The following is a 25,919-nucleotide window of genomic DNA, read 5'->3' on the forward strand; positions in this document are numbered from 1 at the left end:
TATAAAAAAACTCTTAAAGCTTTTAATAGAACTCTAAAAACGCCTATTCTTTTACTAAAGAATTATATAGGATATCTTCTTATAAAAGTTATACGAGACTAGAAAACTATAAGTATCTATTCGTTTTATAATATATTAGGATATAATAGTAAGGCTAGTAATATATTAAATTTATGAAAATAATTATTAAACTATAAAATTAATTTCTAAAAACCTATACTAATAATACCTTATAAAATAGTAGAACTAGTAATAGGTATACTTACTTTCCTATTATATAATCTTACGATTATAGTTAAGTATAAGCTTAAAGTTCTAGCTAAGTAAAAGTAAAGTGAAAAGCTATTAAATATTAGTAAATATAAGATTATTCTTTTAATTTTTAAGGTTACTTTATAACTTTACTTTAAAGTAAGAAACCTTAGTTTTTATACGCGAGTACGCTACACTTAATATTAAAGAGCGTATAAACTACTTTACTCTATTAATCTCTTATTAAACTTATTTAATTAAATAAGAAGTATTAGATATAAACTATAAGAGCTACGTTATAGAAACGTAAGATTAATTAAACTTAATTAAATTAGGTATTATAAGAAATTTATAGGGAAGGTAATAGTAATTAAAATACTACCTATTATTAATAAAAAGGGTAATTAAAAGCGAGATTAAAATAAAAGAAAAGGGTTTCTTTCTCTAAGAAATTTATATCTAAATTTTAATCTATTAATCTATTAACTTATAAGAAATAAGAGGCGCGATAGATTTATTAAAGGTTTAGCCTTAATTTTATCTTTATTATAACTTTTTTTAGCTTATAAGTTACTTTCTATTATCGCTTAAATAAATACGCTTATATTTATTAGACTTCTTCTACTAAACTCTTATTACTAGCTTATAGTAACGTAATAACACTTAAATATACTTTTCCTTTTAGTCTCTTAAAAGCTAATATTAACTTAGGGATATTTAAAAGACCTTAAAGTTTAACCTTTTCTCTTATTATATTAAGCTAATTTAAAACTATTAAACTTAAACTTAAACTTTAAACTTAACTTTATATCTTTATTTATAAAAGATCTCTCTCTTAATTTTATATATTTATTAAAGAACGTTTTACCTTTATTTTTACGTTTATTAATTAGTTTAAACTTAAAAGAGAAGAAGACTAAGAAACTACCCTTATTTTTACTACTAAGAATTATAAACTCTTTAAGCTTTTATTTTATAAGGGGAGTAAGAGAAATTTCATTTATTAAATACCTTAAAGATAATTTTACTTAAGATTACGTTAATTACTAGAATACTATAATAGTATTAGTAAGAGTGCTAAAATATATAAATACTTTAGCTTAGGTATATTTTATATAAGGTTTAAGGGGAAGAGTAATAATATAATATAAGGACTTAAACTATAAGAATAAAAGATAAGACGCGCTTTTAGTAAAGTTTATTAAGAAGTTTTTAAACCTTAACCCTTATTTAAAGATAGTTATAAAATAAAAGGTATTTTATTTTACTAGGGAAAAGAGAGAGTTACTAATAGCTTACATTTAAAGAGTAAAGAACTTAGTAATAAAGGTAAAGATAAATGTAAAATAAATATTACTTACTAACTTTATTACTTATTTAATAGATAAAGAAATAAATACTTAACTTTAAAAGCAAGTATTAAATAGGCTATTTACTTTAAATAAATAAATATAAGGGATAGCTATTCAAGGTTTAATAATAGCGAATCTTAAGATTATTCTTTATAATTATCGCTTATTTACCTTAAAAAAGATTATAAGATAATATAAGAAACTAACCCTAATAATAAGTATAAACTTAATTCGCGTATTAATAAACTATTAAATAAAATAAGATAAGTAATAGGCTAAATAATAAGTAAAAAGAGACGAGAAAATATTTAAACTTATTAAGTAATTAAAAGTATTTAAGGTTTAAATAAACCTAGAATTATTAAAACTATATAAGTAATATAAAAGACCTAGCTATTACACTTAGAACTTAAATAGGTAAACGGGAGGTAATTACGTAAACTCTTTTTACGTTAATAATAATTTAAATCTAAGAAATAAGGCTTTAATATTACTAGCTTCCCCTCTTAAAAATAACGTGTAAAGAGACCTAAATTATTTTTAGTGTTTCTTTTATAAGGAGTAAGAATATATAGGATATAGCTATAAAAATAAGAATAAATACTTACTTAAAAAGTTTAAAGAGAAATAGAAATTATAGTAATAAAATGCTTAATAAATAAGAAGAGATAAATACTAGAAGCTAAATATAAGGCTATAATTAAACTATATAAGAGATTTAAGATAAGAGTATTAAGAGATAATTCTATTATTAGAATATACGCTTAAAGAACTAATAATATTATAGCTATTTTAAACTTATATAATTAATTTATAAAGTTATAAATTCTCTTAGGTAAAAAAGATAAATAAAAGAATAAAGAGTATAAACGTAATTATAAAGAATAAAAGTAAAGCTAAGAAGGTTTTTAATTTCTAGGGACTATTAGGTAAGGTAATAAATCTATCTTAAAAACCTAAAGTTTATTTTAATAATTAAACTTAAGAGAAAATAAGGGAACTTTTAAATTTTAAAACGCTAAAGAAATAAGCTTAAATAAATATAAGTCTATTTTAACCTTTATAGTTAATACTATTATTATAAGAAATAATATTAGATAAATTTAAGAGGTTAAGGCTAATAATATAATTACACTTAAAGAGACTAGGTAAGGCTTTTTATAAGTTAAAGCTAAGTCTATTACCTTAAATAGATTTATTACTACTCGTTTTAATTTTAACTATTACACTTTTTATTAAGATATCTTCGCTTATAAAGAAAATATAAATAAAGAAGGCGCTTTCTTTTAAACGTAAGTTAAAACTAAAAAAGATTAAAGTAATAAAGAAATACTAGGTTTTAGCTTTTAATTTAGGAAAATAAATAAGAGATATTAGGTTTAGTATTAATATTTTATAACTTTTTTAATTAGCTCTTATCTTATAATAATAAATAATACACTTAATATAATATTATAAGAAGCTAAAGAGTAACTTAATTAAGGCTATTATAAATAGCCTTATTATACTCTTCTAGAATATTATTAAACTAAAACACCTATTTAAAGCACCTATAATATTAGGCTATTTTAATCTTATAGCTTATAATAACGTAGCTAAGTTAAAGGGGTAAGTTATATTAATACTAGAATATATTATTACCTATTTAAAAGAGTATTAGTTTAGTTGTATTCTAATAGATAAAGAATTAAGTGTAGAATTAATAAGTTATTATTTTATAATAAAGTATAATCTTTTATTAGTATAATTAAGGGAAAAGAAACCTATTTATATAGTAAATAATATAAAATACTTTATTATAGCTTATACTTATATTAATATAATAGTAAAAGAAATTCTAGCTTTAATAAAGTTCTATATTATAAAAGCTTAATAGAATTAAGAAGTACTTTTAAGAAAGACTTAACTACGTTAAATGTACGTAATAAAGTACTATATAAAAGAGAAATTAACTATTACTAGAGTAAAAGGTTAAACTTAAATAATACCGCTTTACTTATATTTAAATATATTTATTTAAATACATTTAAAGTAATTATTAATAAGAATAAACTTTAATAAGAACGTAAAGTTTATAAAGAATAATTATAAGATTATTAAAGAAGTAAAGGAGATTCTTAAAGAATTAAATAAAGAAGTTTATAAACGTGTAAAGAAAATAAAGTTAAAAAACTTAAAGTTAAAAAAATAACTATTATAAGTAATTACACTAGTAATTATTCGCGGGAATTACTTAAACTTAATAATTATAAATTAAACGTAAATCAATTAAAATTAAACTTAAAATAAAGACTATTAAAATAAAATGTTACTTAATATAACTTAAATAACTTTTATAATCCCTATAATTAAACGGTAAAGACTAAATAATTATAATTTATAAACGGGATAAAGTTATAAGCTTTAATCCTTTAAAACTTAAACCCTTATAAGTTATTATTAAATAATTATTAGGTAAAAATAAAATTAGCTTTATATTACCCTTAAACTTATACCGTAAAACCTATTAATATTATATAAAATATTACTTAAAAATAAGTAACCTAACGTTTAATTATATAAAATTAAAGACTATTTAATACTAGAGTTTATTATTACTTAAATACCTGTAAAACGAAGAATAAATAGACTATAATTTCTTTATAATTAAACGAGGTAAAATTACCTTATAATAATTTCTTAGAGAAAGAATACTATAACTTTAATAATAATAAAACTAGAAAGAATTATATAGTAACTTAAATAACATTAATTAAATTAAAATAAGAGAAGAATAAAAATAGTAAGAGAGACTTAAATAAACCTTATAATACTAAGGGAATGTTATTAAATCTACTAGATATATTTATAAATTTTTTAAGCGTAAGAGAGTTAAACGAACTAATTAAAGATATATTATAATATTTAGGTTAATAGATTTATATAAGAAAACTAAAAATTAAGAGAGACCTCTTATTAAAGTAAAATCCCTATATAAATCTAATATTACTATTTCTAGGAAAAGGTAAACGAGATAGCTCTCCTTATTTTTTAACCTTAAATGAATTTTATATAAAGGGCTAAATTAATTAATAGTAAAACGCACTTAAATATAGTAAAGCTTTAATTTATATAGGAAATATAAAATTTAAGGTTTACCCCTTAAAAAATAAAAAACCTTAAATAAATACGAATTTCTTAGACTTACTAAAAGATACTAAGTCTAATAGCCTTTATTTTAGGGACTTAAAGAAATTTATTATAGCTTATAACCTTAACTTTCATTTAAATATAATAAAATATAACTAGGCTTTAATTTATATAGGAAATCTAGAATTTAAGGTTTACCCCTTTAAAAAGTAAAAACCCTATATAAATAATGAAAATCTTTAATTATCTTTAAAAGTAAGAGCTAAAACTCTTAATTTTAAAGGCTTACCCTTAAATATAATATACTATTTAAATAAGAATAATCTATTACTACGCTTTTATTCTAATTACTTAAAATATACACGAATATAAAGTAAGTCTCCTATATTATTAGCACCTTAAGGGAATAATTTATATTAAGTATTACTATAAAAAGCGCTATTTAAAAGTTATTACTCTTATAACCTTAAAGTTATAAAGAAGCGTGAAAACTAAGCGCTAATTAACACTTTAAAGAAAGGTAAGGTAAATATAAATACGCTAGAACGTAATCTTACCTTAATTTATATAGGAAAACCAAATTTAAAGGCCTATCCCTTACGATTTTAAAATCTATATATAAATTATTTATTAACTATATAACTTTATAAAACTATAGTTTTATAGTTTAAGAATTCTTATATTACACTTAGGGATCTAGTAGAAGATAATAATTAACGCCTTATAATTATAAGGCTATATTATACCTATAGAGATTATTTTATTACTAGTATTAAAGATATTTATATAATAGACTTATTATAATACTATATTCCTTTAATTTTTAAAGTACTCTTTAAAAAGTATAAATAATATTAGTATAATAACTTATACTAAGAATTTTCACGTAAGGTTTTTTCTACTATAAAGTAAACTAAAATTATTTAAAGAGAAAACTCTTCTTAGGTTATATTAACCTTATTCGTAGATAAGCTAGGCTTAAAGAAATTCTAGGTAATATATAATTATCGCGATATTAATAGTAAAACTATTAAACCTAAATATTCTTATTATAATATAGAAGTAAATTTAAACTTAATATATTATAAGCGCTTTATTATTTTCTCTTAAGCTAATACCTTAAATAGGTTTTAAGCTATTAAGATTAACTTAATAGATAAATATAAGATAGCTTTTACTAGGTTAAACGAGATATTTTAATATAATAATATACCTTAAAGCTTAATAAAATTACTAGCTACCTACGCTAGGTTTAGAGATATAGTATTTAAACACTTATTCTTTAAAGATAAAATGAAATTAAAGTTAATTTTAAGGTATATAAAAGATATTTACACTTTATTTTTTATTTATATTAATAACTATTACTTAGAATTAAAAACGTAAAAAGATTTCTTTAACTTTCTATAAAAGAGGTATTTTCTAAGAGTAATATAGGCTTTTATTAGGTTAAGTAAACGTAAGATAAAGCTTTTCGCTTTAAGCGTAGATTATATAAGTTATTCCTTAAAGAAAGAAAGAATTTAACTAGTATATAAATATAAGAATTAATTTACCTTATTAGTAAAACATTTCTAATAAAGACTACTATAATTATAAAATAAAATTCTAGTGCTTATTTACTTAACTTTATTTTTAAGAAAGTTTATTTTAAGGTAAGCTAATTTAATTTCTACTATTAAAGGAGTGTTTTTTTATAAAGTTTTAAAAACTATAAAGATAAAAAGGGAATTAATATAATACTAAAAGGTTTTTAAAGATAACTTAACTTAAATATTAGAGGCTTAAGACGCGCTCTTAAAAATTTACGATAATATTTAAATAAATATAATATTTAAAGCGCGTTTAAAGTCTTAATTTTATATAATAATAAACGCCTTAAATATAGGTATAAGAGAAGTTTTATTTTAAATAAAGAATACTAAACCTAATACTCTAATATTAGATAATAATTACTTAAAGGTTAGAATTATTATATAGCTTTTTTATAAGCTAATAAATACGAAAAAAAGATATATTATACCTAAGAAGAAGATATATACGATTATAATAGAATTAAAGGAAATATAATAGCTAGTAAAGGGTTTACTATTCCCTTTAAAGGTGTATATAAATTATAAAGGTATTATTAACTTAATAGTAAATCTAGTAGAAGTATATAGAAAAGTAGCTTAATAAATAAATATATTATAAAAGTTAAACGTGAAATATATCTATTAAGCTAATACTATAAAGATTATAAAGATTGCTAATAAAATATTAAGAATACTAAATAGCTTAAGATTAAAACCCCTATTAATAAAGAGAAGAATAGAAGTAAAAGTTACTTCTATAATAATAGATTAATTAATTTAAATTTTAATAAACGTAAATACTAAAGAATTAATTCTACCTAAAGGAAGCCCTTTAAACGAAGATATAACTTAAGAATTAACACGTAAACTTAAGAGATAGTTTAAATTATAGTAATATAAAGAAGTATTAACTATTATTATTTATAAATACTAAACTATTTCTATTAAATAAAGAAAACTTATTAAGTATTACTCTTTAAAATATAAAATTATTAGTTAAATACTCTATTATTTAAAGTAAAACGAATCTTTAATAAAATACACTCTTATAAAGAATATACTAATAAGAATTTAATAAGCTTATAATACTTTAGGATATTTTAGGCTAGAAATTATTATATAAAAACTACGAGAAAGATTCTTCTAGTTAAACTAATTAAGAGACGTAAAAACCTATTATTATTCTTACCTAATATACTAATAAACTAGGAGACGCTTACTAAAAGCTAATTTTAAGATAATTATTATTTTAAAACTATAAGACTTAATAGCTATAAATTATTTAAGCCTTATTACGCTTATAGCTTAAAATAAGGACACTTATATATTAATAATAATAGATTATATAACTTAGTTTATTATAGCTTAGTTCTATAATAAAGCTATTAAAAGCGTAGTTACTAAGACTTAAGATAAGTGCTAGGGATTAATTATAGGATAGCTAAGAAAAATCTATTATAATAATAAATTTTACTTTAAGAATTTAAACTTAAAAGTAATATCTTAGAAATACGAAATAAAGATTACGTTTAAACTAATATTTTATTTATCTATTATAAGACTTACTAAATAAAATATACGCTTAATTAAGAACTAATTAATAAAGTAAGCTATAAAGAGAGAAAGTATATTATTAAAATTATAGAATTAAATATTATTAACTATTATAATAAACCTTAATAATAAATATATATTTATTATAAGAGCTAACCTAATAATAGTAATATTAGAATTTAAATTATACTTATAATATAAGAGAGTAAAAGATCTAGTTTTAAATAAAGAAATATTATTAGAGAAAGAATTAATACGGGAAACTAATCTAATATAAATTAATTTCTAGGAGAAAAGAAGAGAATATATTTACACTTAAAAGACTAAAGCTATTATTAATAAAAGCTTACGAAATATCCTATAATTATTTCACGTGAATAATTTAATTTAAGAGAAACTAAATAAGAAGAATAAACTAAAAGAGAAGTTTTATAAGATATAAGAGAATCTTTTATAAGTAATTATAATAATATCTTTAGTATTTTATAAAATTAAATTAATAAAGGGAGAGCTACCACGAAAAGTTTATATAAATAACTTAAAATAATTTATTTTATAATTAAAACAATTAAAGCTATTAAAGTTTAATTATTAGAATTTAGCTAATTAAAACCTAGGATAAGTAAAGCTTAAAGGGAGTAATATATAATAGATTTTAAAAGAGAGCTTAATATAGTGTTAAGGTTAACATTAGTTTTCCTCCCTCTTAGCCTATTAAAGAGAAAAGTAAATTAAGTCACGTTACACGGTGAAATGAGGGGTAATACTACTAGGGACACTTTAGGTAGAAATGAGGAAGAACAACAGCAATCAATACAACTAATGCCATAAATTATCATACAGACCTTAACCGCTATTGTGCTAAGGCGAATTGTATTCCCAGCCGGCTGTTGGGAGGGATCCGCTCCGCAACCACCGCGACGCCATCTGCCGCCCACTTGGGGATCTAGCTTTCTGAGTTACTTGTGAGGACATCGGCGAGGTCGACCGGGTATTGGACAACATGTGGGCTCATATCCCTTGCATTCTCCGCTGTCGCGCTTCTTCGTTTCAATTTTTGCCGGTCTTCGGGCTAGTGGCACGCTTCTGGTGTGACTTGCTCCGTATACTTGTCTGCCACATCATGTTTCGCATATCATGTCATGCGGTACGACTGGACTGCTGGAAGCGGACCCCAACCAGCATGCGTTCCTTGAAAGGGTAAGGAAAAAGAGAAGAACCCCGGGCCGAGTAATTCTGTGTTAATTTCACATTGCATTGGAGAAGATGCCGTCGCTTAGCGTGGCTTATTACACATAATGCCGAACGGAAGTCTTTATCGGTACCTTTCCCTCATAATTGAGTCCCTGTCCCTCGGCAGGCGTGGTACCCTCTCCTTCACAACCACCTTTTCTTCAAGCTTGAGCCTCTTCTTCCTCTTTGAACCTGCGTTGTACTTGTTCGGCTGTGACCCCCAATCCAGCCATTCTGAACTGAACTTGGTATAAGACAAGATCTTAGACGTGGCAAGGTGAACCTCGGGTTGTTGAACAGGACTGACACCTTTTCTTCTTGCAAACAAAGTCGATCACACCTGCTGGAGCTATTAATACGCGGTAAAGCAATTACAGCGAGAGGGGGGGAAATAACCAGATCTTTGAACAGTTTCGAGGCGTAGCTTGCCGCCCACGTTTCGATCGGAAGTCAAATTACAGTCCATCAACTGGAACTTGTGGTAGGTGGAATACACAAGCACCGCAAGCTCATTTCACTAAGATGATAGAAAACAGAAGACAGAATTGTTTGGTCAAAATAAAGCCAGAGTCGAAAAGTGTCCAAAAAAGAAATAAAAAAGCGACACGGAAGACTACATAGTGAGATACCATGTCACCACACAGCGAGGAAGTTATGATCACCAGCACTGGTGCGGCCGACGTGGCGCTGAATGGAAATGCCATCACGCTGACCAGCAATGGCAGCAACAGGGTTGCTGGAGCTCCTGCTCCTCCTGCTCTTGCTCCTGTCGCTCCTGCCACTTCTGACACCCCGCAACCCCTCACCTCCACGTCGATCGCGACTTTGCCTACGAACGGGCCAAACGCCGAAGGCACCAGCGCCTCATCGAACGGTGCCAGCACCAATGGCAGTGGCGTGGTTACGCACCATGTCAAGGCGAATTCGAATAGGCAGACAGTTCAAGAGCCGCTCGGCAGCAGTGGCCGCAAATTCCTCAACGGAGCAGCTCAGAGCTCGCCGTACCTGGTGCCTGCGGCCCTCGATTCCGAATATGATCTTATTTGCGTCGGCTTCGGTCCCGCCAGCTTGTCCGTTGCGATAGCTATGCACGATGCCATCGCTGCAGGTAGAAAGCTGTTGCCCGATGGCTCTTATCCTAAGGTCCTGTTTATTGAAAAACAGAACCAGTTTGCCTGGCATTCGGGCATGTTGCTTCCCGGTGCAAAGATGCAGATTTCCTTTATCAAGGATTTGGCTACCCTCAGAGACCCGCGGTCCGAGTTCACCTTTCTGAACTATCTGCACCGCCAGGACCGTCTTGTCGACTTTACCAATCTGAGCACGTTCCTGCCAGCGCGTGTAGAGTACGAGGACTACCTTCGCTGGTGCTCTTCATTCTTCACACATCTGGTTCGGTTTGGTCAGCAGGTGGTTTCTGTGTCTCCTAACGACGACTCCAAGGGCCCAGTTCTTTCATTCACTGTCCAGTCTAAAGATGCAGCTACTGGGCAAGCTCATACATACCGGGGCCGGCACGTGCTGGTGGCCGCGGGTGGCCAGCCTTCCATGCCTAAGAACTTCCCTCTCAAGCACCCCCGTGTTATTCATTCTTCACATTACGCAAATGTCATTGGCGAGTTGATACCCAAGACTACCACACCTTGTCGCGTCGTTGTTGTCGGCGCTGGTCAGAGTGCAGCCGAAATCTTCAACAATGTTGCGAGCCGATTTCCCAACTCCAAGACCTATCTTGTTATGAGACCTGAGTTCTTACGTCCAAGTGACGATTCTCCCTTGTAAGTGCCCGGAATGTGGTCCCCTCATCGAATTAAGGAGACGAAATCAGAAAGAAGAATATAGTATTGGAGACTAATATGTGCGCAGTGTTAACACCGTCTTCAACCCCGAATTCGTTGACTCCCTTTACACGAAATCTGCCAAGTACCGCAACAACTTCCTTATTGAGGCTCGTGCCACCAATTATGGCGTCGTGCGCTTGGAACTTATTGAAGCCCTCTACGAACGAATGTATGACCAGCGCCGAGAGCTCGGCCCTGACGAAAAGGCTTGGCCACACAGAATCATGGGCGGCAAGCAAATCATGAGCATTGAGCCCCATGAAGAAACCCTTGAGCTCAAGGTTCAAAATGTCCAAGACAGTGCAATAGACGGTTTCATCGATGATGTTGATGTGGAGGTTATCGAGGCTGACCTCGTCATCGCCGCCACAGGATATCAGCGCAACGCCCATGTTGATATGCTCAAGGACGCGTGGAACCTGTTGCCCAAGGCAGCTCCAGGCGGCTTACAGTTTAGTAAAGGCATCTCAGGATGGAACGTGGAGACGGAACAGGGCGAGCGCAAGATTGCAGTTGGCCGTGACTACAAAGTCAAGTTTGCCCCCGGAAATGTTGCTGATGAAGCGGGAGTGTGGTTGCAAGGCTGTTGTGAGGGTACACATGGGGTGAGTTGGTGATATAATCACTTGTTTCCAAATGAGTTGCTGACAGTGTCTAGTTGAGTGATACCCTTTTGTCGGTCCTAGCCACAAGATCTGGAGAGATTGTCGATAGCATCTTCGGAAGCCAGTAGACAACTGTCAGTATCCACGGGTGATGTTGACTCCACATTTTGACACCAAAAAGACCTACATAGATCAAGTGGAAGACTTCCATTCTCAGAACAAGAAGCGACATCATGCAATCACTGTCCATGCTTGGAACAAACGGAGTCTTTTTCTTCGCGGTCACGTACATATATTCCGGGATTTCTTTTTCTCTCTACTTTTGAGGAACGAGCGATATTTTCTTTTTCTTTTCTTTTCTTTTTCTTATCGAAGGCAAAAGATCGAGAGCGGAGGACTTTGATGGCGGAGAGAAAATGCAAGGAAGAGATATATTTTCTCGTTCGTGAGAAACAGGGTTAGACATTTCTAATTCCGAAGTAAAATATTACGAATCAATGCCAGCTCATTGATAATTACCTAGGTAGTTAGTATACAATTTTGGCGCTATTGAAAAGAGTCTGTACACAAGCCGTGGATTTGCCGTTTGTTTGGGACCGGACCGTGAGTTCGTACTAGTCGACTGCAGCTGATACTGATATTAAGTGACTGATTGGCCTCGACGCCGCAGCCGAACCGGGGACGTAGAGTCCCTATTTCCCGCTGTAAGCAATGGTTACTATTAACCAATGATGCTTCTGTGCAACTCAACATCAACCATTATGCTGAGGCCATTGCTCTTAATGCTGCGGATAAGACAAAAATGAACGACGGCGACGTAGATATCGTGCGCCTGCGGGAGAGCAAGAGCAATTGAAATGGAAATAATTGGATATTTACAAGTTTTGTATGGCAAGTTCTCGACAAAGACTATACATCTGCACAAAACATTGTCTGCTTGTTTCATAATCCTTGATGCAAGCACAGACTCTTGTGAGATGTACTTGCCCCATCGTCCAAATAGACGCCAGTACATCGCAGCATTTCATCAATGCAGGCAGAATACAGACTCAGCACCTCGTCAGATGAAATTCCATTTCCCATTCCTCTCATGCAGCTTCAACCTTGCTCAACCTGGGTTACGTTCAAGGAGTATTGCTAGTCTTTTTCGTGTGTGGGAATATGGTATACTTCGTGCCTTGGCATTGCTTCTTCATGCAAGTATGTTACATCCGTAGGGTAGCGACAACCGATGATGACTGTCGGAAGCAGCCCAGGCCGACACGCACATTGGTCAATGGCGTTCAGACAAGCATTTCTGAAAGTCCGTCCCCAACACCAAGTCAACCATTTTTATTTAACGCCAATTGTTTTCAAAGCCAGGCTGACTGTGGATTTCAGCGTGGCACATGGCAGTAAGGTCTCTGCTTGGGGATGCGTCAGCATCAGACTGCCCGGCGATGACTGCAGCGTGGAGTCCTTCCGATAGCTGTGTGGTAGGACAGTAGCACAGCCTCCAAGGTATTATATCAGAATTGTAAATGGCGAATCCGTACTCCGTATGGCATCGTAAATAACACGTCTTTTGGGAAAGGCTCTGCCACATTGGGATGGTTGCAACTATTCGTCTTCTAGGGTATCTACAGTTGAGTCCTGAACGTTAGCACTCTGTTGCGTGCGGCGCTCTTTCAGGACGAGGTGTGACTCTTGGCGATTTCCACCAATTGACGACGAGCTGTGCTCCCATTCGCAGGCTCCAGTCGACGCAGCCAGTCGACGCCAGAGAGGACGGATTGCGATTGCGATTGCGACATGCGTGCGTGGACAATTGCAATGGTGACACTGGCGAGGCGTGGCACCAGCGTGAACAAAGGGCCCGCTAGGCTGCATTGAGAGCACGCAAGGGTGCGACGGCTGACAAACCACTTCTGTCGAGGGGTGGCCGTCAGCAACAACCTGCAGCGATCCTGTGTCCCGTGCTGTGCCCGATCTCAAAGCCAAGCCTTCAATGTTCATAAGAGTTCCAGAGAGTATACCGCGGCAGTACCCGGTGACTGGCTGTGGGGGGCAAGGGCTTGTGACTCGTGAGTCTTCGTGGTACGATGGACTTGGGAGACCGAGAATGAATTGCAATTCACCGGTTGCGTTTTGCATGCTCCTGAATGAGAGCACAGGCTGAAGCATGCGGGACGAAATATTCTGCCATTGTTGTCCTCCTTGATGCTGCCCCTGAGCCGAGAACCGGAGTGGCAGTGATGCTACAACGTGGTGTATACGGAGTAGGCACGACCCATATGAGCAAGGTGTCCACCGCCATGTACATACGCACGAGCAATACGGAGTAAGATGGTGTAATTTCGTGAGTCGATATCCAATTACAACAGGTGCTGTGTCATGCCACCGCTTGACTCAACATGCAAGTTCAGCCAGGCCACAATAGGAATCAAACCATGACCGAGTCATCGCAGCGAGCAAGTTGCGAGTAAGTTCACGCATCGAAAGCAGTCACAAAAATCCTCCATCTTCTGTTCTTCTTCACCGGTTCACAATATCTGGACCCTCAGCTGAAGCCCCGGCCCTCGGTCCCAGGTCTGTCGGCGTCTCGGTCTCCTCTCATACTCCGGTATTATGGGGCGTCAAGCCGCCCGACAATAAAACGTAGCTGGCCGGACCGTCAGCCCAGTTGCCAGGTCAGTATTAGTTAACTATTTCGTTGGTTAGGTTCAATGACCTGGGAGGGAGCTCGGTCTCGGAGATCGGCTTGGATGAACCCCAGGTTTGGTTGGCCAGGTTGACTCCTTCGACAGTACATAGATTTCGGCAGCCCCAACAAGAGATGGCTCGCTTGTCCTAGTTCCAAGGGTAAAATGAGGCTGTGCTAGAGCCTTGTCACAATTTTGAGGTTTGGACACTCGTCGTGGGCGATGATGGGGTCGGTCGGTCGAGTTCAAGTCGTGTTGCTAGCTTTTGGTGGTGGCCTGGCAATAGTTACCCCCCTTGGCTCACAAGTGGCTTGGTGAGTTGAAGGCGTCACTTGAAGCCAAGTTTGCTTTCTGGGACTTGGAGAATGGAGCGTCCATTCAATAGAGATGCTGCAGCAAAGCAGCGTGGGGAGATCAGGTCAACCTCTGCTCAAAACGAACTACATCTGCCTGCTGGCTTACGTCTCCTTCTTTCCTCAAGTTCTTTGCCTATTTACTCGCTAGCTTGACCCCTCCTTCCCTCTATTTGTCTTCACATACCGGTACCTGGTAGTTTGAGCAGTCCTCCCAAACCCATGGAGCCAATTCATACTTTGCAAATAGATAATATCCTAGTCTGCATCGAGAAGGAAGAAATCAGACAGAAACAAACAAACCAACCTTCTTCTCCAGAAAACTTGCCTTGCCTTCCCTTTCCTCTCCACACCCCGACCATCTGCATCAGGTGTCGATGTCGACGTCTGCATCTGCGTCTGCATCCATCCCACCTTCGTCGAGTCCACGTCAAACAGCTCAGCGGGCCTTTATCTTCATCTCCAGCCCCACAACTTTGGAAACTCCAGAACTCTCCGGAACTCCAGATCCTAGATACAGACCAACCATTTCTCGTCACTTTGCTCGACCTGCGTACAGCCCTACGAGGCTTGCCTACGAGGCTTACTCGTCACACCTCTCATACGTATCCTTTCTCAGTCACTCGGTCATTGCCTGTCTGCACTCGAACCGGGCACGCAGGCACGCATCATATTGCGATTACCGACAAAGTGGCTTTCGCTTCGGTGTCGTCACTCGTCACCTCGTCATCACCCCCAACAGTTTCAATCATTGTGATTGCGCTTTTTATTGTTTTCTTCTTTTTTGTCCTTCTCTCTGATTGACTGTCCGAATAGCCCTCCGTTGACGGGGGAGACATGATGCCAGGGACTGTGACATCTTGTCCTTATCATTCTAGGACACAACGCCTTGTTACTATAACTATAACATAGGTACGCTCCTCTCGCCGCCCGACTTTGCCTGTTTACCCTTTGGTGTTGGCACCCTGTTTCCAATTGCCTCCCGTCAGCTTCACGCTTCTGCGGACCGTTGGCTGAGCCGTTATTTTACCCCACCACTTTTCACCATTACATATTACACAACTAGTCGTTTTTCTATTTTTGTTTGGTGCTATTACCGGCTTGTCGAATAAAGAAGGGGGAAGCTTAAACCGTGTTTGTGCCTTTTCGCGTAGTATCTATAGCTCCGGCACGAAACCCAGGTGCCTCCGTACCCTGTGACATCTGCTCATCGTCGCAGAGAAAGATGCAGCTTGACCATGGCGATCGACGACCCCCTCAACGACTTCCTGTCAACCCTCGGCGCCACAAGGTAGCCCCAGAGCATCGCAAACGAGTTGCGACAGCGTAAGTGGCCCCTCTCTTCTTGTAACTTGGATTTCTAGGGTGCTGGTGCGCAGAAGCAATTTCTACGTGTCCCTCCTCGTTCCTGAATGCGTGGCGTGAACTGGTGGGGGATTGAGACAGGTCAACTCAGGTCAACTCAGACCAACTCGGATCAACCCAAGCTGGTGCCACCGTTGAGATGCCAGAATGCCTCGGCGACGTACTCAAGAGCTACCTATAACCTAGTCACACACGAAACAGTTGGCTAACCATTGCCCCTCCCTTGGGCGCTCTGAACAGATGCAACAGCTGCAATGTACGCCGGATCAAGTGCTCTGGTGAACGCCCCTGCAGCCAATGCGCCTCGACCGCCCGCGATTGCGTCTACCCTGCCGTCGTTGAGAAGGTTTCTGTCCCCCGAGCCGAGTTGGAAGACCTGAGGAAGAAGGTCGAAGTCTACGAGAAGGCTTTACAAGATGCAGTGGCCGATCCAACACGACGCCAGGAGCTTCTGCATCACGCCGCCAGCCCTGATTCCTCGTCATCAACCAGCCCCTTTGCAGGTACCATTCAGTCTGGCACCGGACCGGCAAACACAGCCCACAACCAGCCATCTGGAACCAACTCGGTCAAGACCGAGCCGACAGACGACGACGCAGTGCTAAGTCCTGGACGTTTACTCCAAGATGCCGACGGCATGGGCAGATATATGGGCGAGACTGCTGGTGCCACCTTTCTCGACCACCTCAAGGAATTGATGGGCGCGGCTCTTCCTACCTCTCCACAAGACAGACCGACCCGAGTTGACCAGAACAGCTTCTTGTCAAGCCTGGGCAACTACACTGTCGATGACCAGCGTCCACTCAACCACGCCGTGAACCCCCTATGGCTGCCACCTGATAGCACCATCGGCGTCGTCTTATCCGAACTGCGGCACTTCATCCAGGATGGTGGTGGCCAGTGGCCAAGTGGTGGCATCTACTGGTGGGGAGACTTGAGCACAATCCCCGTTCGAGCTCCAGCTTCCCCCTCGCCAGACACCGACTTGAGCGCATATCGCCATCTGGCTTTCTATCACGCTGCTCTCGCCATGGCATGCCAAAGCACCACGACCCAACCGCCGCCAAGCTCAGATTCCCACCCATCTCTGAGCGAGCCATATTACGCACGAGCTGCTATGCTTCTGGGTAATCCGCTTGAGATCAAGCGTCGCACTATTGGTGATGTCGCTTCTCTTGCCATGATGAGTTTCTACCTTGTAGAGACAAATCGACCAGATGCGGCTTACATGTATGTCACTGCTGCTATGCACATTAGCATCATGCTCGGTGCCCACCGAGGATGGGTTGACGAGCGAGGAAAGAGGGTCTTCTGGTCAGTGTATTGCCTTGACCGTTGGTTGAGCTGTCTCACTGGACGGCCTCCCACAATCACAGACGAGGCCATCCAATTGCCACTGCCGGCAGACGACGCGTACGTTAAAGGTACATCTTTCATGAGAGACATGCTAACTGACAGTATCTTCAGACTGATGCCTCCTGCCGCGGGGCTGAGGGCTCACGTTGAGCTTTCTCGCATCTCGGGGCATGTTGTTGGCAATACCTACCGTGGAGCGAAGATTGAGGCGGGGACTCGCCAGCCCGATAACGCCATATGGATGCTTGAACAATGGCAATCGGCCCTGCCACCAGCCTTGCAACTTATTGAAGGATTGAGCAACGATCCCGCAAGCTGCTTGCTGCATATGAGATACAACCAACTTCTTGTCGTGGCTATTCGGCCACTCTTCTTATCCGCCGTCAAGCGAGCGGTCGCTGATCGTCTGATGGGCCAAACGACCACCATGGATAACGTTCCTCAGATTGAGCATCTTAAGTGCTGTATTTCCGCTGCAGTTCGTAATATGGCACTTGCCCGACACTTGTCAACGTTGAATGGACACCGCAAGACTCTACATGCCGGCTTGCACTTTATCTTCCATGCTGCTGTGTGTCTCATTCTTCGATCCCTTGCTTTCAGGGAGGAATCCTCACAAGATGAGGCTATTGCCGCCATGAACGATGTAGATGACGGCATTGAAAAAATGCTCGAGGCTGCCAGCAAGGGCAACACGGATGGCCAGCGATGTGCAGAAACGCTTCAAGAGCTTCGTTGCTTGGTTGGAAGACTTACGGCACCGCTGGGTCAGGATCCCATGCTCAGCACGATTTCTTCCTCTGCTCCTACAATAGCACCTCACCTTGTTTCTCAGGAGCTTCCGCCACCTCCCATGCCCATCGGAGACGATCCAGTGTTATACGACGAATTAGTCACATGGATGGGCGACGACTGGCCGATATATAACAATAACGCGAACGAGTAAAGACGATTTATACATATCTGGTCGCGCATGGATTTTTTATTTAGGTTTTGGTAAATTATTTGGAGACAGAGTAGGCTAATATGACATCGCGGTCACTGGGCGTATTTTCATTTCGACGGTCTATACCTACTTCAGGAGGGCAAAGAATTTGATATCTTGAATTTTACAAACGCCCTAGTTCATAGCGTATTGATTAGAGTATTGGGAAACTCGCTTGTCGTGGCGTCAGGGACAGCTGTGTAAGGTCTCCACCAATTGTAATCAAGTTCCCGTATTTATTAAGCTCACGCCATGCCAGCGTCATGCTCCATGTCTTTCACATTACACGATGCACTCACTCTGGCCAACAGGACGACCAGGGTGTTAAGAGTACTCCTACACAAGGTCTCGTCATTAGTTCCTTCAGTAGATTTCGGGACCGTGCTTCACGCCTCCCTTCGAACACCAGACTCCATCGCTACACCCTCATCCACCATGTCACAGCTCAAGAAGCGTTCAGTGGCAGTCAGCTTCATCTTCCAACTCCCCAAAGACGACACCACAAACACTAGACCAAAAGTCGCTCTTTTCAAACGAAGCGACAAAGTCCGCACCTACCAGTTCGTCGCCATCATCTAGCCCTTTCCTTGACACTGCCCAAGAACAATCATCCCTCCCCCCTTGATCAATGGACTAACATGAAAACAGACACAAATACGCACCCGTATCCGGCTCCATTGAATCCTTCGATGCAGACCCTCTCGCAACAGCGTGGCGAGAAATCCAAGAAGAAACAACCCTCACTCCATGCTCACTCACACTCTTCCGCCGAGGAAAACCGTATTCCTTTGTCGACGAGTCCATCCAGCGCGAATGGACCATAAACCCCTTTGGGTTCATTCTCACCTCTGATCCTTCCAAGATTACGATTGATTGGGAACACGACGGTTACGCATGGTTTGATCCGGCGGACGTCGCCGACGGTCAAAAAGTCGACGGCGTCCCCAAGTTGCTAGAGAGCCTGCGAAGGGTATGGCTTGAATTCGACCTTGGCCCCGCAGCAACGGTCTTGGACGCCGGCCTGACGAGGTTGAAGGGCGATCATGAGAGTGGCGCGCGGCAGCTAGCGGGAACTGCATTGGGCACGTTCTCCGACGTTTTGAAGAAGTTGGACTTTTCCGACAAGGAGGTCTGGTGGGCCAACGCGCGACGGGCAGGCTGGCACTTGTGGAAAAACGGGAGGGAGAGCATGGGGGCGCCGATTCTAAGCGTCGTGCTGGCCGGCCTGGATGTGGTTCGCGAAAAGGCCAGCCGGGGACTGTCGGCAGACGTGGTCAGTGATATCGCCGCCTCCTTGGACGAGCTTGCCCGGCAGAGGGAAGCGTCGGCGTCCGGGGTCGCAAACACCTTCGCCGCGTTTCTGCAGCGGTACCCGGCCGACAGGCCCGTCCGCATTCTCACGCTGTCGTCCAGCTCGACGATAACGAGCTGCCTCACGCATGCGCTCGCCAGCGTTGGCCACGGACTCGACCTCCGCATCTTGGAATCCCGCCCGCTCTGTGAGGGGGCCAAGCTCGCTTACAAGCTTTCCTCCTTTGCTGCCGAGCACGACTTCTCATCGCGTGTCCATGTCACGGTCATGACGGATGCCGCGGCGGGTATAGCCTCTCAGGACGTGGATCTGCTCCTTCTCGGGGCGGACCTGATTGACAGACACGGCAATGTGAGCAACAAGACGGGGTCGTTGCCGGCTGTTCTCGCGGCGAGGCACATTTCGAGCCATGTAAAGGTTGTGGTTGTGAGTGAGAAGGAAAAGGTGCTGCCGTTTGAAGCGCCAGGACATGAGGACAATGATGCAGGCGAGGTGACTCGGGGTTGGGATAGTGTGGGAGTGGCGAGAGGGCAGGGGCCAGGGGGAGATGTGAAGGTGAGAAATGTGTATTTTGAGTGGGTTGATAATGGGCTGGTGGATGTATATGTTACGGACGAAGGGGTTTCGGGGACGGAGGATGTCATGAGATGGGCGGGGGATATTGAACGGAGGGCCAAGGACGTCTTTGATGGGTTGTGATGACGGTGGCTTTGCAGGAGCTGCGGTATGTGCGCGAGGACACCGCGGGTGTCTTGTCAAGATGTTCACTACAAGTTCTGACACGAGATTGGCAAAAGCTGGGCAACCAACAGGCGGTATCAAACGTAGTATGTTGTTGTTGGCTGTAGACATCCAGGTTGCCATGTTTGCCCAGACAAAAGACCCTACTATCAGGTGTGAGCATAAACCCTTGATAGGCAACAGCCATTATACGATAAGATACTACAGGTTGGTTTTTTCTTTATCCTTCCCAGATCCTGGTATAAGCACTTATGCCCCATCCTGCAACTGACTCTGCAAGCCCCGTTTGCCTACTCTCATCGCAACCTCCAACTCTCTCTCCTCATCTCTCAACCGCGCCTTGCTAGCCATGAGATCCCTCTCCCTCCGCTTCTTCTGCTCTTCCACGACTCGATTTCTCTCCTCCAGCGCCTTTTCACGCTTGCCTCGCGCCTCTCTCGCCTTCTTCTTCTCCTCCTCGTCTTCCTCGGCAGCAGCAACATCCTCGGGCGGCGGCGGCAGCGTCTGAAGATACGCTTCCACAAGAGGGTCGCGAATCTTGGGATCCAACGAAATATACCGCAGATCAATAAGTACGGGGGTAGGCAGACTCGTCGGCGACGACTTGTTATTTAACAAGTGGATGGGTTGAGCTTTCAGTAATGCGGTGAGATCAGACTTTAGCTTTGCTTGTGGCATCTTCAATCGATTGATATGTTCGCGGTATGCCTTTTCGCGATCTTTATCAGACAGTCTCATGTCCTTCATTGCTTCCTCCTTTTTGAATTTTCTCTTGAATTCGAGCCAGTACAATTTTGGCGTGGCCTTTTCTTGCAGGAAAGCCATGTATCCGATCTTGGGGTCCTTCTTCTCCTGCTTGGCTCGCTGTTCTTTGAGTTCGGCAATCTTCTCGCGCATCCACTCGTCCCAGCATTCTTTGCGCGCTCGTGTTGTAGTGAGGGCTGTGTATCGTGGGTCGTCTATAATTTTGCCTTCTTCGATAAGTTTATCCCATGGGCTGTAGGGGTTAATGTTGAAGTCGTTGAGCAGATCCTTAAAGAGAAGCTTGGCGTCTTCTTCCGAAAATTCAATTCCCTCTGTGCCCTCAGGCCAGCTTTCCATATTGCCGTCGTCGTAGTCGCCTGGTTCGAGACCGTATTCCTCTCCCATGGCTCGGAGTTGCGCGGCTATGTCTGCTTCAGTAAACTCGACAGGGCCGTCTTCTTCTTCTTCTTGTTCTTCTTCCTCCTCCCCCTCTTCTTCTACCACTTCTTCTTCAGCTTCGCCTTTATCTGTCCGTCGTCGTTTAGACGGGTGCTCAGTGTCAAGGGAATCACTGCCCTCATCATCAGTCACTTGTACTTCGATCTCTTCATATTCGTCGCTGTCGTAGTCATGCTGCTTTTCAGCCAGATCTTCTGTTTCATTCTCCGCATCTTTCCCATTTTTGGCATCCTCTGCTGCGCCAGTAGCTTTGCCCCGTATTCGTGCCTTATCTAACTCAAGGATACCCTCCATAAGCTTCTCTGGAATGCGCCAGTAACTCGCATTTTTCACTGGATTATAGGCAAACCGTCTGGAATACTTTGTGTACACAAGAAGCCACGGTTCACATCCTGGAATCTTCTCTGCCTTCCTGGGTTTATCAACGGGTTGCGGCTTCGGCCTGCCTTCGAACCCTCCCCTACCACCACCTCGACCGCTGTGAGCGCCTCGACCTCGGGGCTGGTTCTGGGGATTGAGTTGCGCAAGATATGCATTCGCCACCCGTGGATCGGCGAGCGATGGGAGATTCGCGTACGGCGAGTATGCGTCTTGCGCCGACACTGGAGAGGATGGCGGCACGCCAGGTCGCTGGTAAGTTGATTCCTTTGTTGATGCGTTGTAGTAGTATTTGTGTCCTGTTGGCGCGGTATGTTCTGTCCATCCTGGCGGTAATGGGGCCGACGCTGCCGCAGCAGCAGCTGATGGCTTGTATGTCGATTTGAGCCCGCCAGCGCTCGCCATCGTTGCAGAGTTTTGGAAGAGAATTCGGTGAATACTTTAGATCAAAGCTTTGAATGCCAACGTCAACGCCAAACCAGCCGTAGAATCTGGGGCTCGAGCGATAGTGGAGCACCCGTCCGAGGGTACTAGGATAAGTTACCTAGGTACTTTAAAACGTCGACCTTGGAAGGTGCGTCTGAAGCGCAATTGCATTTGAGTACCACTCCGGAGGTAGGCAGATATATAACAATTGATGAGTTTTCGAAAATTAGCTTGCGGGCGTGAAATTTTGAGTTGGATCGCCCTGCCTGAACACAACAATGATACTTCCCGTTCTCCTCAACAGCTCTGTTACGACGTTGCGACTCGACAACGATTTCTCCAAAGGAGGCTGATCATAGCAGGCCCGGGCCTCACGCCCCATTAATTCTTACCATTCCCTGGTTTGGTTGTTTTGACGTCGTGTGAGCAGCATCAACCTACTTGAACAGCGCCGTAGCCTCTTGCCTCGTAACAAAAAACAATGCCCATGGCCTCCACCAAGTATCTTTAACTTGGATCGGCCAATTCAATTCGGTTGTTTATCGCCATGGCTCCCCGCAGAGGCCTCGCATCCAGCGGACCCGTGGCGTTGGTCAGTCGAGCTTGGCAGGTAGGCTCTCCCTTCAACCCGCTCGAGACCAACAGTCTCAACTGCAGCCATGCAACTGCATTTCTGATGATTCTCTAGACTACGCACGCTCCGGAGTATGTTGGACTCGCAATATTGATAGCGGGATGGCTTGCTGTTGGACTTACTACCCTTACTACCCGACCTCCTTCCCATTGTACTCGTCACTAACTTTCCAAAGCTCGCATTGTTTGTCACGCCATTTCACCGAATGTTTTTCATCAATGACCTTCATATCGCGTATCCGCATGCTGTACGTGAGAGGGTATCTGTCCGTATGTCAACCATTTTCTTGAAACTTCACGCCCAATAAGCACCGCCAGCTAACTAAGCCCAGCCTGGCTGTTCATTTATGCATTCTTCATTCCCCTAGGCGTCCTCATCCTCTACAACCTCGTCGCTAGATCACCCATCGTAAAGCACGAAGTCAGCTACCTCTCCTTTTTCATATCCATAGTCCTCACATTATTTCTCACCGACATGGTCAAGAACGCCGTGGGTCGACCTCGTCCTGACCTCCTGGATCGATGCCACCCGTCCCCTGGAACAAAAGAGAATGTCCTAGTCACTATCGAGGTGTGCACCACCGAAGAATCGCACAAGTTACAGGATGGATGGCGATCGTTCCCATCTGGCCACTCATCTTTCTCCTTCGCAGGATTAGGTTTCTTGAGCCTGTTCCTTGCCGGACAATTACACATTTTCCATCCCCCAATTGGAGGGAGGGATCTAGGCAGAGCATTGATTTGCCTGTCACCCCTTGTTGCGGCGACACTGATTGCCATTTCGCGCTGTGAGGACTACAGACATGACGTATATGACGTCTGTGTTGGATCAGTGCTGGGGATGAGTGTAGCATATTGGAGTTATAGACGTCATTGGCCGAGGTTGTCGAGCGCTAGGTGCCATGAGCCGTATCCTCGACCGGGCGCGGATTTGCAGTCTGCAGCGTGGCAGAGGGTTCGTGATGAGGAGCAAGGTGGCCCTGCTATGGATGACGAATATGAGCTTCAACCGCAACGATCGTCTTGAGGCTGATTCCAGCATGTTGAAAGGAGCAACTTGCGTTGACATGTACGATATTCTAGGCAGCATGGATGAAAGTTTACACATAGGTTTGTACGAGAAAATATAGCATTGCATATAGAAGTCCCGATACGTTAGCATGTCAAGTCGTACATAATATGCGCCCTGTAGAAGAACTACGACTTGCGCTTGGGCTTCATATCGTCCAGTTCATTCATTGTATTATTACAAGGGCCGCCATAAGGCAGCCCGCTTCTAAATCAACCATCGTCTATCCTTTGCCTTAGACTGCCTATTTCTCCTCGGCATCTTCGCTCTTGGCCAAATCATGCTCCTTCAAGAGTGCCGTAATCTCATCCGCACTCCACAACCTGTGATAAATCTTGCCGTCTTCCGTCTGTCCTACTGTGGCAAACTCAACTACATGGCTGGTTAGTTAGAAAATCTATAAGAAAGTGTTTGGCGTCCGCACTCACTCTTCTCGCTGCTTAGCTTGGTAGAATCCATCGTCTTGCTCAACACCTTGACAGCCATGGCACACGCTTCCTTCAGTGTGCAATCCTCCTTGTAATCTTGCTTCAACAAACTCTGGGCACTGGCATTGTTGGCGCCGGCGCTGGTTGCCTTCCAGCCGCCGTAGTTGCCGGATGGGTTGCTGAGGTACAGCTGGAATTGCCTTCGAGGATCCCAACCAGCATAGATGAACGAAACACCAAAGGGTCGGAGACCGCCGTGCTGGGTGTATCCCTGTTTCAAATCGCAAAGGCGGCGAACGAGTTGCTCGCAAGGAATGTCTTCGTTGTAGGTGAGGAGATATCGCTGGGCGGCTTGGCGAGCATAGTTGATGAGAATGTTGGCGTCGGCGGTCATGCCAGCAACTGCGCAAATCATATTGCTGAGAGCTATTAGACCACGTAGCCGGGCAGGTACAATAATTCAATAAAGCTGCGACCTACTCGTTCAGAACATACAGCTTCTCCGCTGATGTGTCCTGTTCTAGCAACTTGGAAGTGACTTTTCGCTCTGCCGCGAGGACGATACCATCCTTGGCGAGAATGCCAATGGCAGTGCCGGCGTGTGAGATGGCCTCCAGAGCATACTCTACCTGGTAGAGACGACCTTCTGGTGAGAAGATGGTTGTCTATGGGCGTCGTGCGTTAGTTATTAAGCTTGAAGAAGTACTGGTATCCAAAGGGACGTTTCGACGTACTCGGGAATCATAACGGCGAGACATGGCTGCGGAGACGACCGGTTTGTCAGGTCAAGCGATAGAGAACGTCAGATGTGAGTTGCTCTCTTCTAATAATCTGAAGTTATTGTGTCTCGGTGGTTGGCGGAAGAGAGCAAGGCAATGAAGTGATGTCTGCAGGTGGGTTTGAGATGCTTCACCACAAGCGTCACTTGCTGCCGCGCGAGCTCCAGGCACAAGCTAGCCGCGTAGGTGAGCTCAATCCAGCCTCGCTGTGGGGAGTGACTGATACCTCAGGCCGCAGCCGCATGCATTGCGTCGCTGACTAACGTATGCTGACTCAGGCTATTTGATTCCGCCGATATTCTACCGACGCGGCCAAGTTACCTGCTGCTTGAAGGCCCAGGCTCCACTCGCCACCTCCATCTCTTTAACTGCGGAATAGCTTGCGGGTTTCCCTTCACCTCACAACACGCTTACTAATTGGGTCTCCCCAAGCCACTTCACAGTTGAAGGATATTCCATCGAATCATCTTCAATGTTGGATAGAGAATGACCCTGATGTTGACTGATATGAGGTGCGGATGCCTACCCCCCCTCCCCCAAAAGATTTCTGCGGCTAGGGTTAATAGTTAATGTAGGGGTTAGGGTTAGCCTTTGGGATATGAACTAAAGTGGAGCTATTATCGGATGAGTAGTGCGACCTACTATCATTTTATGTACCGCCACTGTTGAC

The 25,919-nt window shown here is 41.0% G+C and overlaps 8 protein-coding genes across 9 annotated transcripts; 6 read left to right on the plus strand and 2 right to left on the minus strand.

Moving 5' to 3' along the window:
- The first annotated feature begins 9,024 nt into the window (after nucleotides 1-9,024).
- SID1_1 (PAK- GC kinase Sid1) lies at nucleotides 9,025-12,107 on the plus strand. The gene is made up of 4 exons (XM_007816127.2): nucleotides 9,025-9,575; nucleotides 9,631-10,872; nucleotides 10,961-11,540; nucleotides 11,594-12,107. The coding sequence occupies exons 2-4, from the start codon at nucleotides 9,725-9,727 to the stop codon at nucleotides 11,666-11,668; spliced, it is 1,803 nt and encodes a 600-aa protein (XP_007814318.2). The 5' UTR covers nucleotides 9,025-9,575; nucleotides 9,631-9,724; the 3' UTR covers nucleotides 11,669-12,107.
- A 290-nt stretch (nucleotides 12,108-12,397) lies between these two features.
- Nucleotides 12,398-12,757, plus strand: J3458_000224 (uncharacterized protein; the record flags this gene model as incomplete). Its single annotated transcript, XM_066116015.1, has 1 exon — nucleotides 12,398-12,757. One exon carries the CDS (start codon nucleotides 12,398-12,400, stop codon nucleotides 12,755-12,757), a length of 360 nt encoding a protein of 119 aa, XP_065977896.1.
- A 2,039-nt stretch (nucleotides 12,758-14,796) lies between these two features.
- J3458_000225 (uncharacterized protein) lies at nucleotides 14,797-15,378 on the plus strand (the record flags this gene model as incomplete). Its single annotated transcript, XM_066116016.1, has 1 exon — nucleotides 14,797-15,378. The coding sequence occupies one exon, from the start codon at nucleotides 14,797-14,799 to the stop codon at nucleotides 15,376-15,378; it is 582 nt and encodes a 193-aa protein (XP_065977897.1).
- Nucleotides 15,379-15,799: 421 nt separating this feature from the next.
- J3458_000226 (uncharacterized protein) lies at nucleotides 15,800-18,241 on the plus strand (the record flags this gene model as incomplete). Its single annotated transcript, XM_066116017.1, has 3 exons — nucleotides 15,800-15,900; nucleotides 16,180-17,352; nucleotides 17,407-18,241. 3 exons carry the CDS (start codon nucleotides 15,800-15,802, stop codon nucleotides 18,239-18,241), a joined length of 2,109 nt encoding a protein of 702 aa, XP_065977898.1.
- A 474-nt stretch (nucleotides 18,242-18,715) lies between these two features.
- Nucleotides 18,716-20,291, plus strand: J3458_000227 (uncharacterized protein; the record flags this gene model as incomplete). Its single annotated transcript, XM_007816129.2, has 2 exons — nucleotides 18,716-18,840; nucleotides 18,929-20,291. The coding sequence occupies 2 exons, from the start codon at nucleotides 18,716-18,718 to the stop codon at nucleotides 20,289-20,291; spliced, it is 1,488 nt and encodes a 495-aa protein (XP_007814320.2).
- A 291-nt stretch (nucleotides 20,292-20,582) lies between these two features.
- J3458_000228 (uncharacterized protein) lies at nucleotides 20,583-22,445 on the minus strand (the record flags this gene model as incomplete). Its single annotated transcript, XM_007816130.2, has 1 exon — nucleotides 20,583-22,445. Exon 1 carries the CDS (start codon nucleotides 22,317-22,319, stop codon nucleotides 20,583-20,585), a length of 1,737 nt encoding a protein of 578 aa, XP_007814321.2. The 5' UTR covers nucleotides 22,320-22,445.
- Nucleotides 22,446-22,728: 283 nt separating this feature from the next.
- J3458_000229 (uncharacterized protein) lies at nucleotides 22,729-24,125 on the plus strand. The gene is made up of 4 exons (XM_066116018.1): nucleotides 22,729-22,950; nucleotides 23,029-23,085; nucleotides 23,150-23,243; nucleotides 23,306-24,125. The coding sequence occupies exons 1-4, from the start codon at nucleotides 22,888-22,890 to the stop codon at nucleotides 23,998-24,000; spliced, it is 909 nt and encodes a 302-aa protein (XP_065977899.1). The 5' UTR covers nucleotides 22,729-22,887; the 3' UTR covers nucleotides 24,001-24,125.
- Nucleotides 24,121-25,557, minus strand: PRE9_1 (Proteasome subunit alpha type-3). Of its 2 annotated transcripts, XM_007816132.2 has the most exons (4): nucleotides 25,205-25,557; nucleotides 24,951-25,135; nucleotides 24,471-24,889; nucleotides 24,121-24,414 (listed from the first exon to the last, which is right to left on the minus strand). In XM_007816132.2, exons 1-4 carry the CDS (start codon nucleotides 25,226-25,228, stop codon nucleotides 24,287-24,289), a joined length of 756 nt encoding a protein of 251 aa, XP_007814323.1. In that variant the 5' UTR covers nucleotides 25,229-25,557; the 3' UTR covers nucleotides 24,121-24,286. The 2 variants fall into 2 exon arrangements, with proteins under 2 accessions (XP_007814323.1, XP_065977900.1); XM_066116019.1 differs by having other exon boundaries at nucleotides 24,471-25,135.
- Nucleotides 25,558-25,919: the final 362 nt, after the last annotated feature.

Source organism: Metarhizium acridum, assembly GCF_019434415.1.
Source record: "Metarhizium acridum strain ARSEF 324 chromosome Unknown scaffold_1, whole genome shotgun sequence".
Taxonomy (NCBI): Eukaryota; Fungi; Ascomycota; class Sordariomycetes; order Hypocreales; family Clavicipitaceae; genus Metarhizium; species Metarhizium acridum.

Bases quoted from the DNA above. Each gene is read 5' to 3' on its own strand.
- J3458_000229 (XM_066116018.1), top strand. From the start codon at position 22,888: ATGGCTCCCCGCAGAGGCCTCGCATCCAGCGGACCCGTGGCGTTGGTC. The intron at 22,951-23,028 runs GTAGGCTCTCCC...ATGATTCTCTAG, and splicing joins TGGTCAGTCGAGCTTGGCAG to ACTACGCACGCTCCGGAGTA. The intron at 23,244-23,305 runs GTATGTCAACCA...AACTAAGCCCAG, and splicing joins ACGTGAGAGGGTATCTGTCC to CCTGGCTGTTCATTTATGCA.
- SID1_1 (XM_007816127.2), top strand. From the start codon at position 9,725: ATGTCACCACACAGCGAGGAAGTTATGATCACCAGCACTGGTGCGGCC. The intron at 10,873-10,960 runs GTAAGTGCCCGG...ATATGTGCGCAG, and splicing joins CCAAGTGACGATTCTCCCTT to TGTTAACACCGTCTTCAACC. The intron at 11,541-11,593 runs GTGAGTTGGTGA...GACAGTGTCTAG, and splicing joins GTTGTGAGGGTACACATGGG to TTGAGTGATACCCTTTTGTC.
- PRE9_1 (XM_007816132.2), bottom strand. From the start codon at position 25,228: ATGTCTCGCCGTTATGATTCCCGA. The intron at 25,136-25,204 runs GTACGTCGAAAC...CGACGCCCATAG, and splicing joins CTCGCCGTTATGATTCCCGA to ACAACCATCTTCTCACCAGA. The intron at 24,890-24,950 runs GTAGGTCGCAGC...AATAGCTCTCAG, and splicing joins AAGCTGTATGTTCTGAACGA to CAATATGATTTGCGCAGTTG.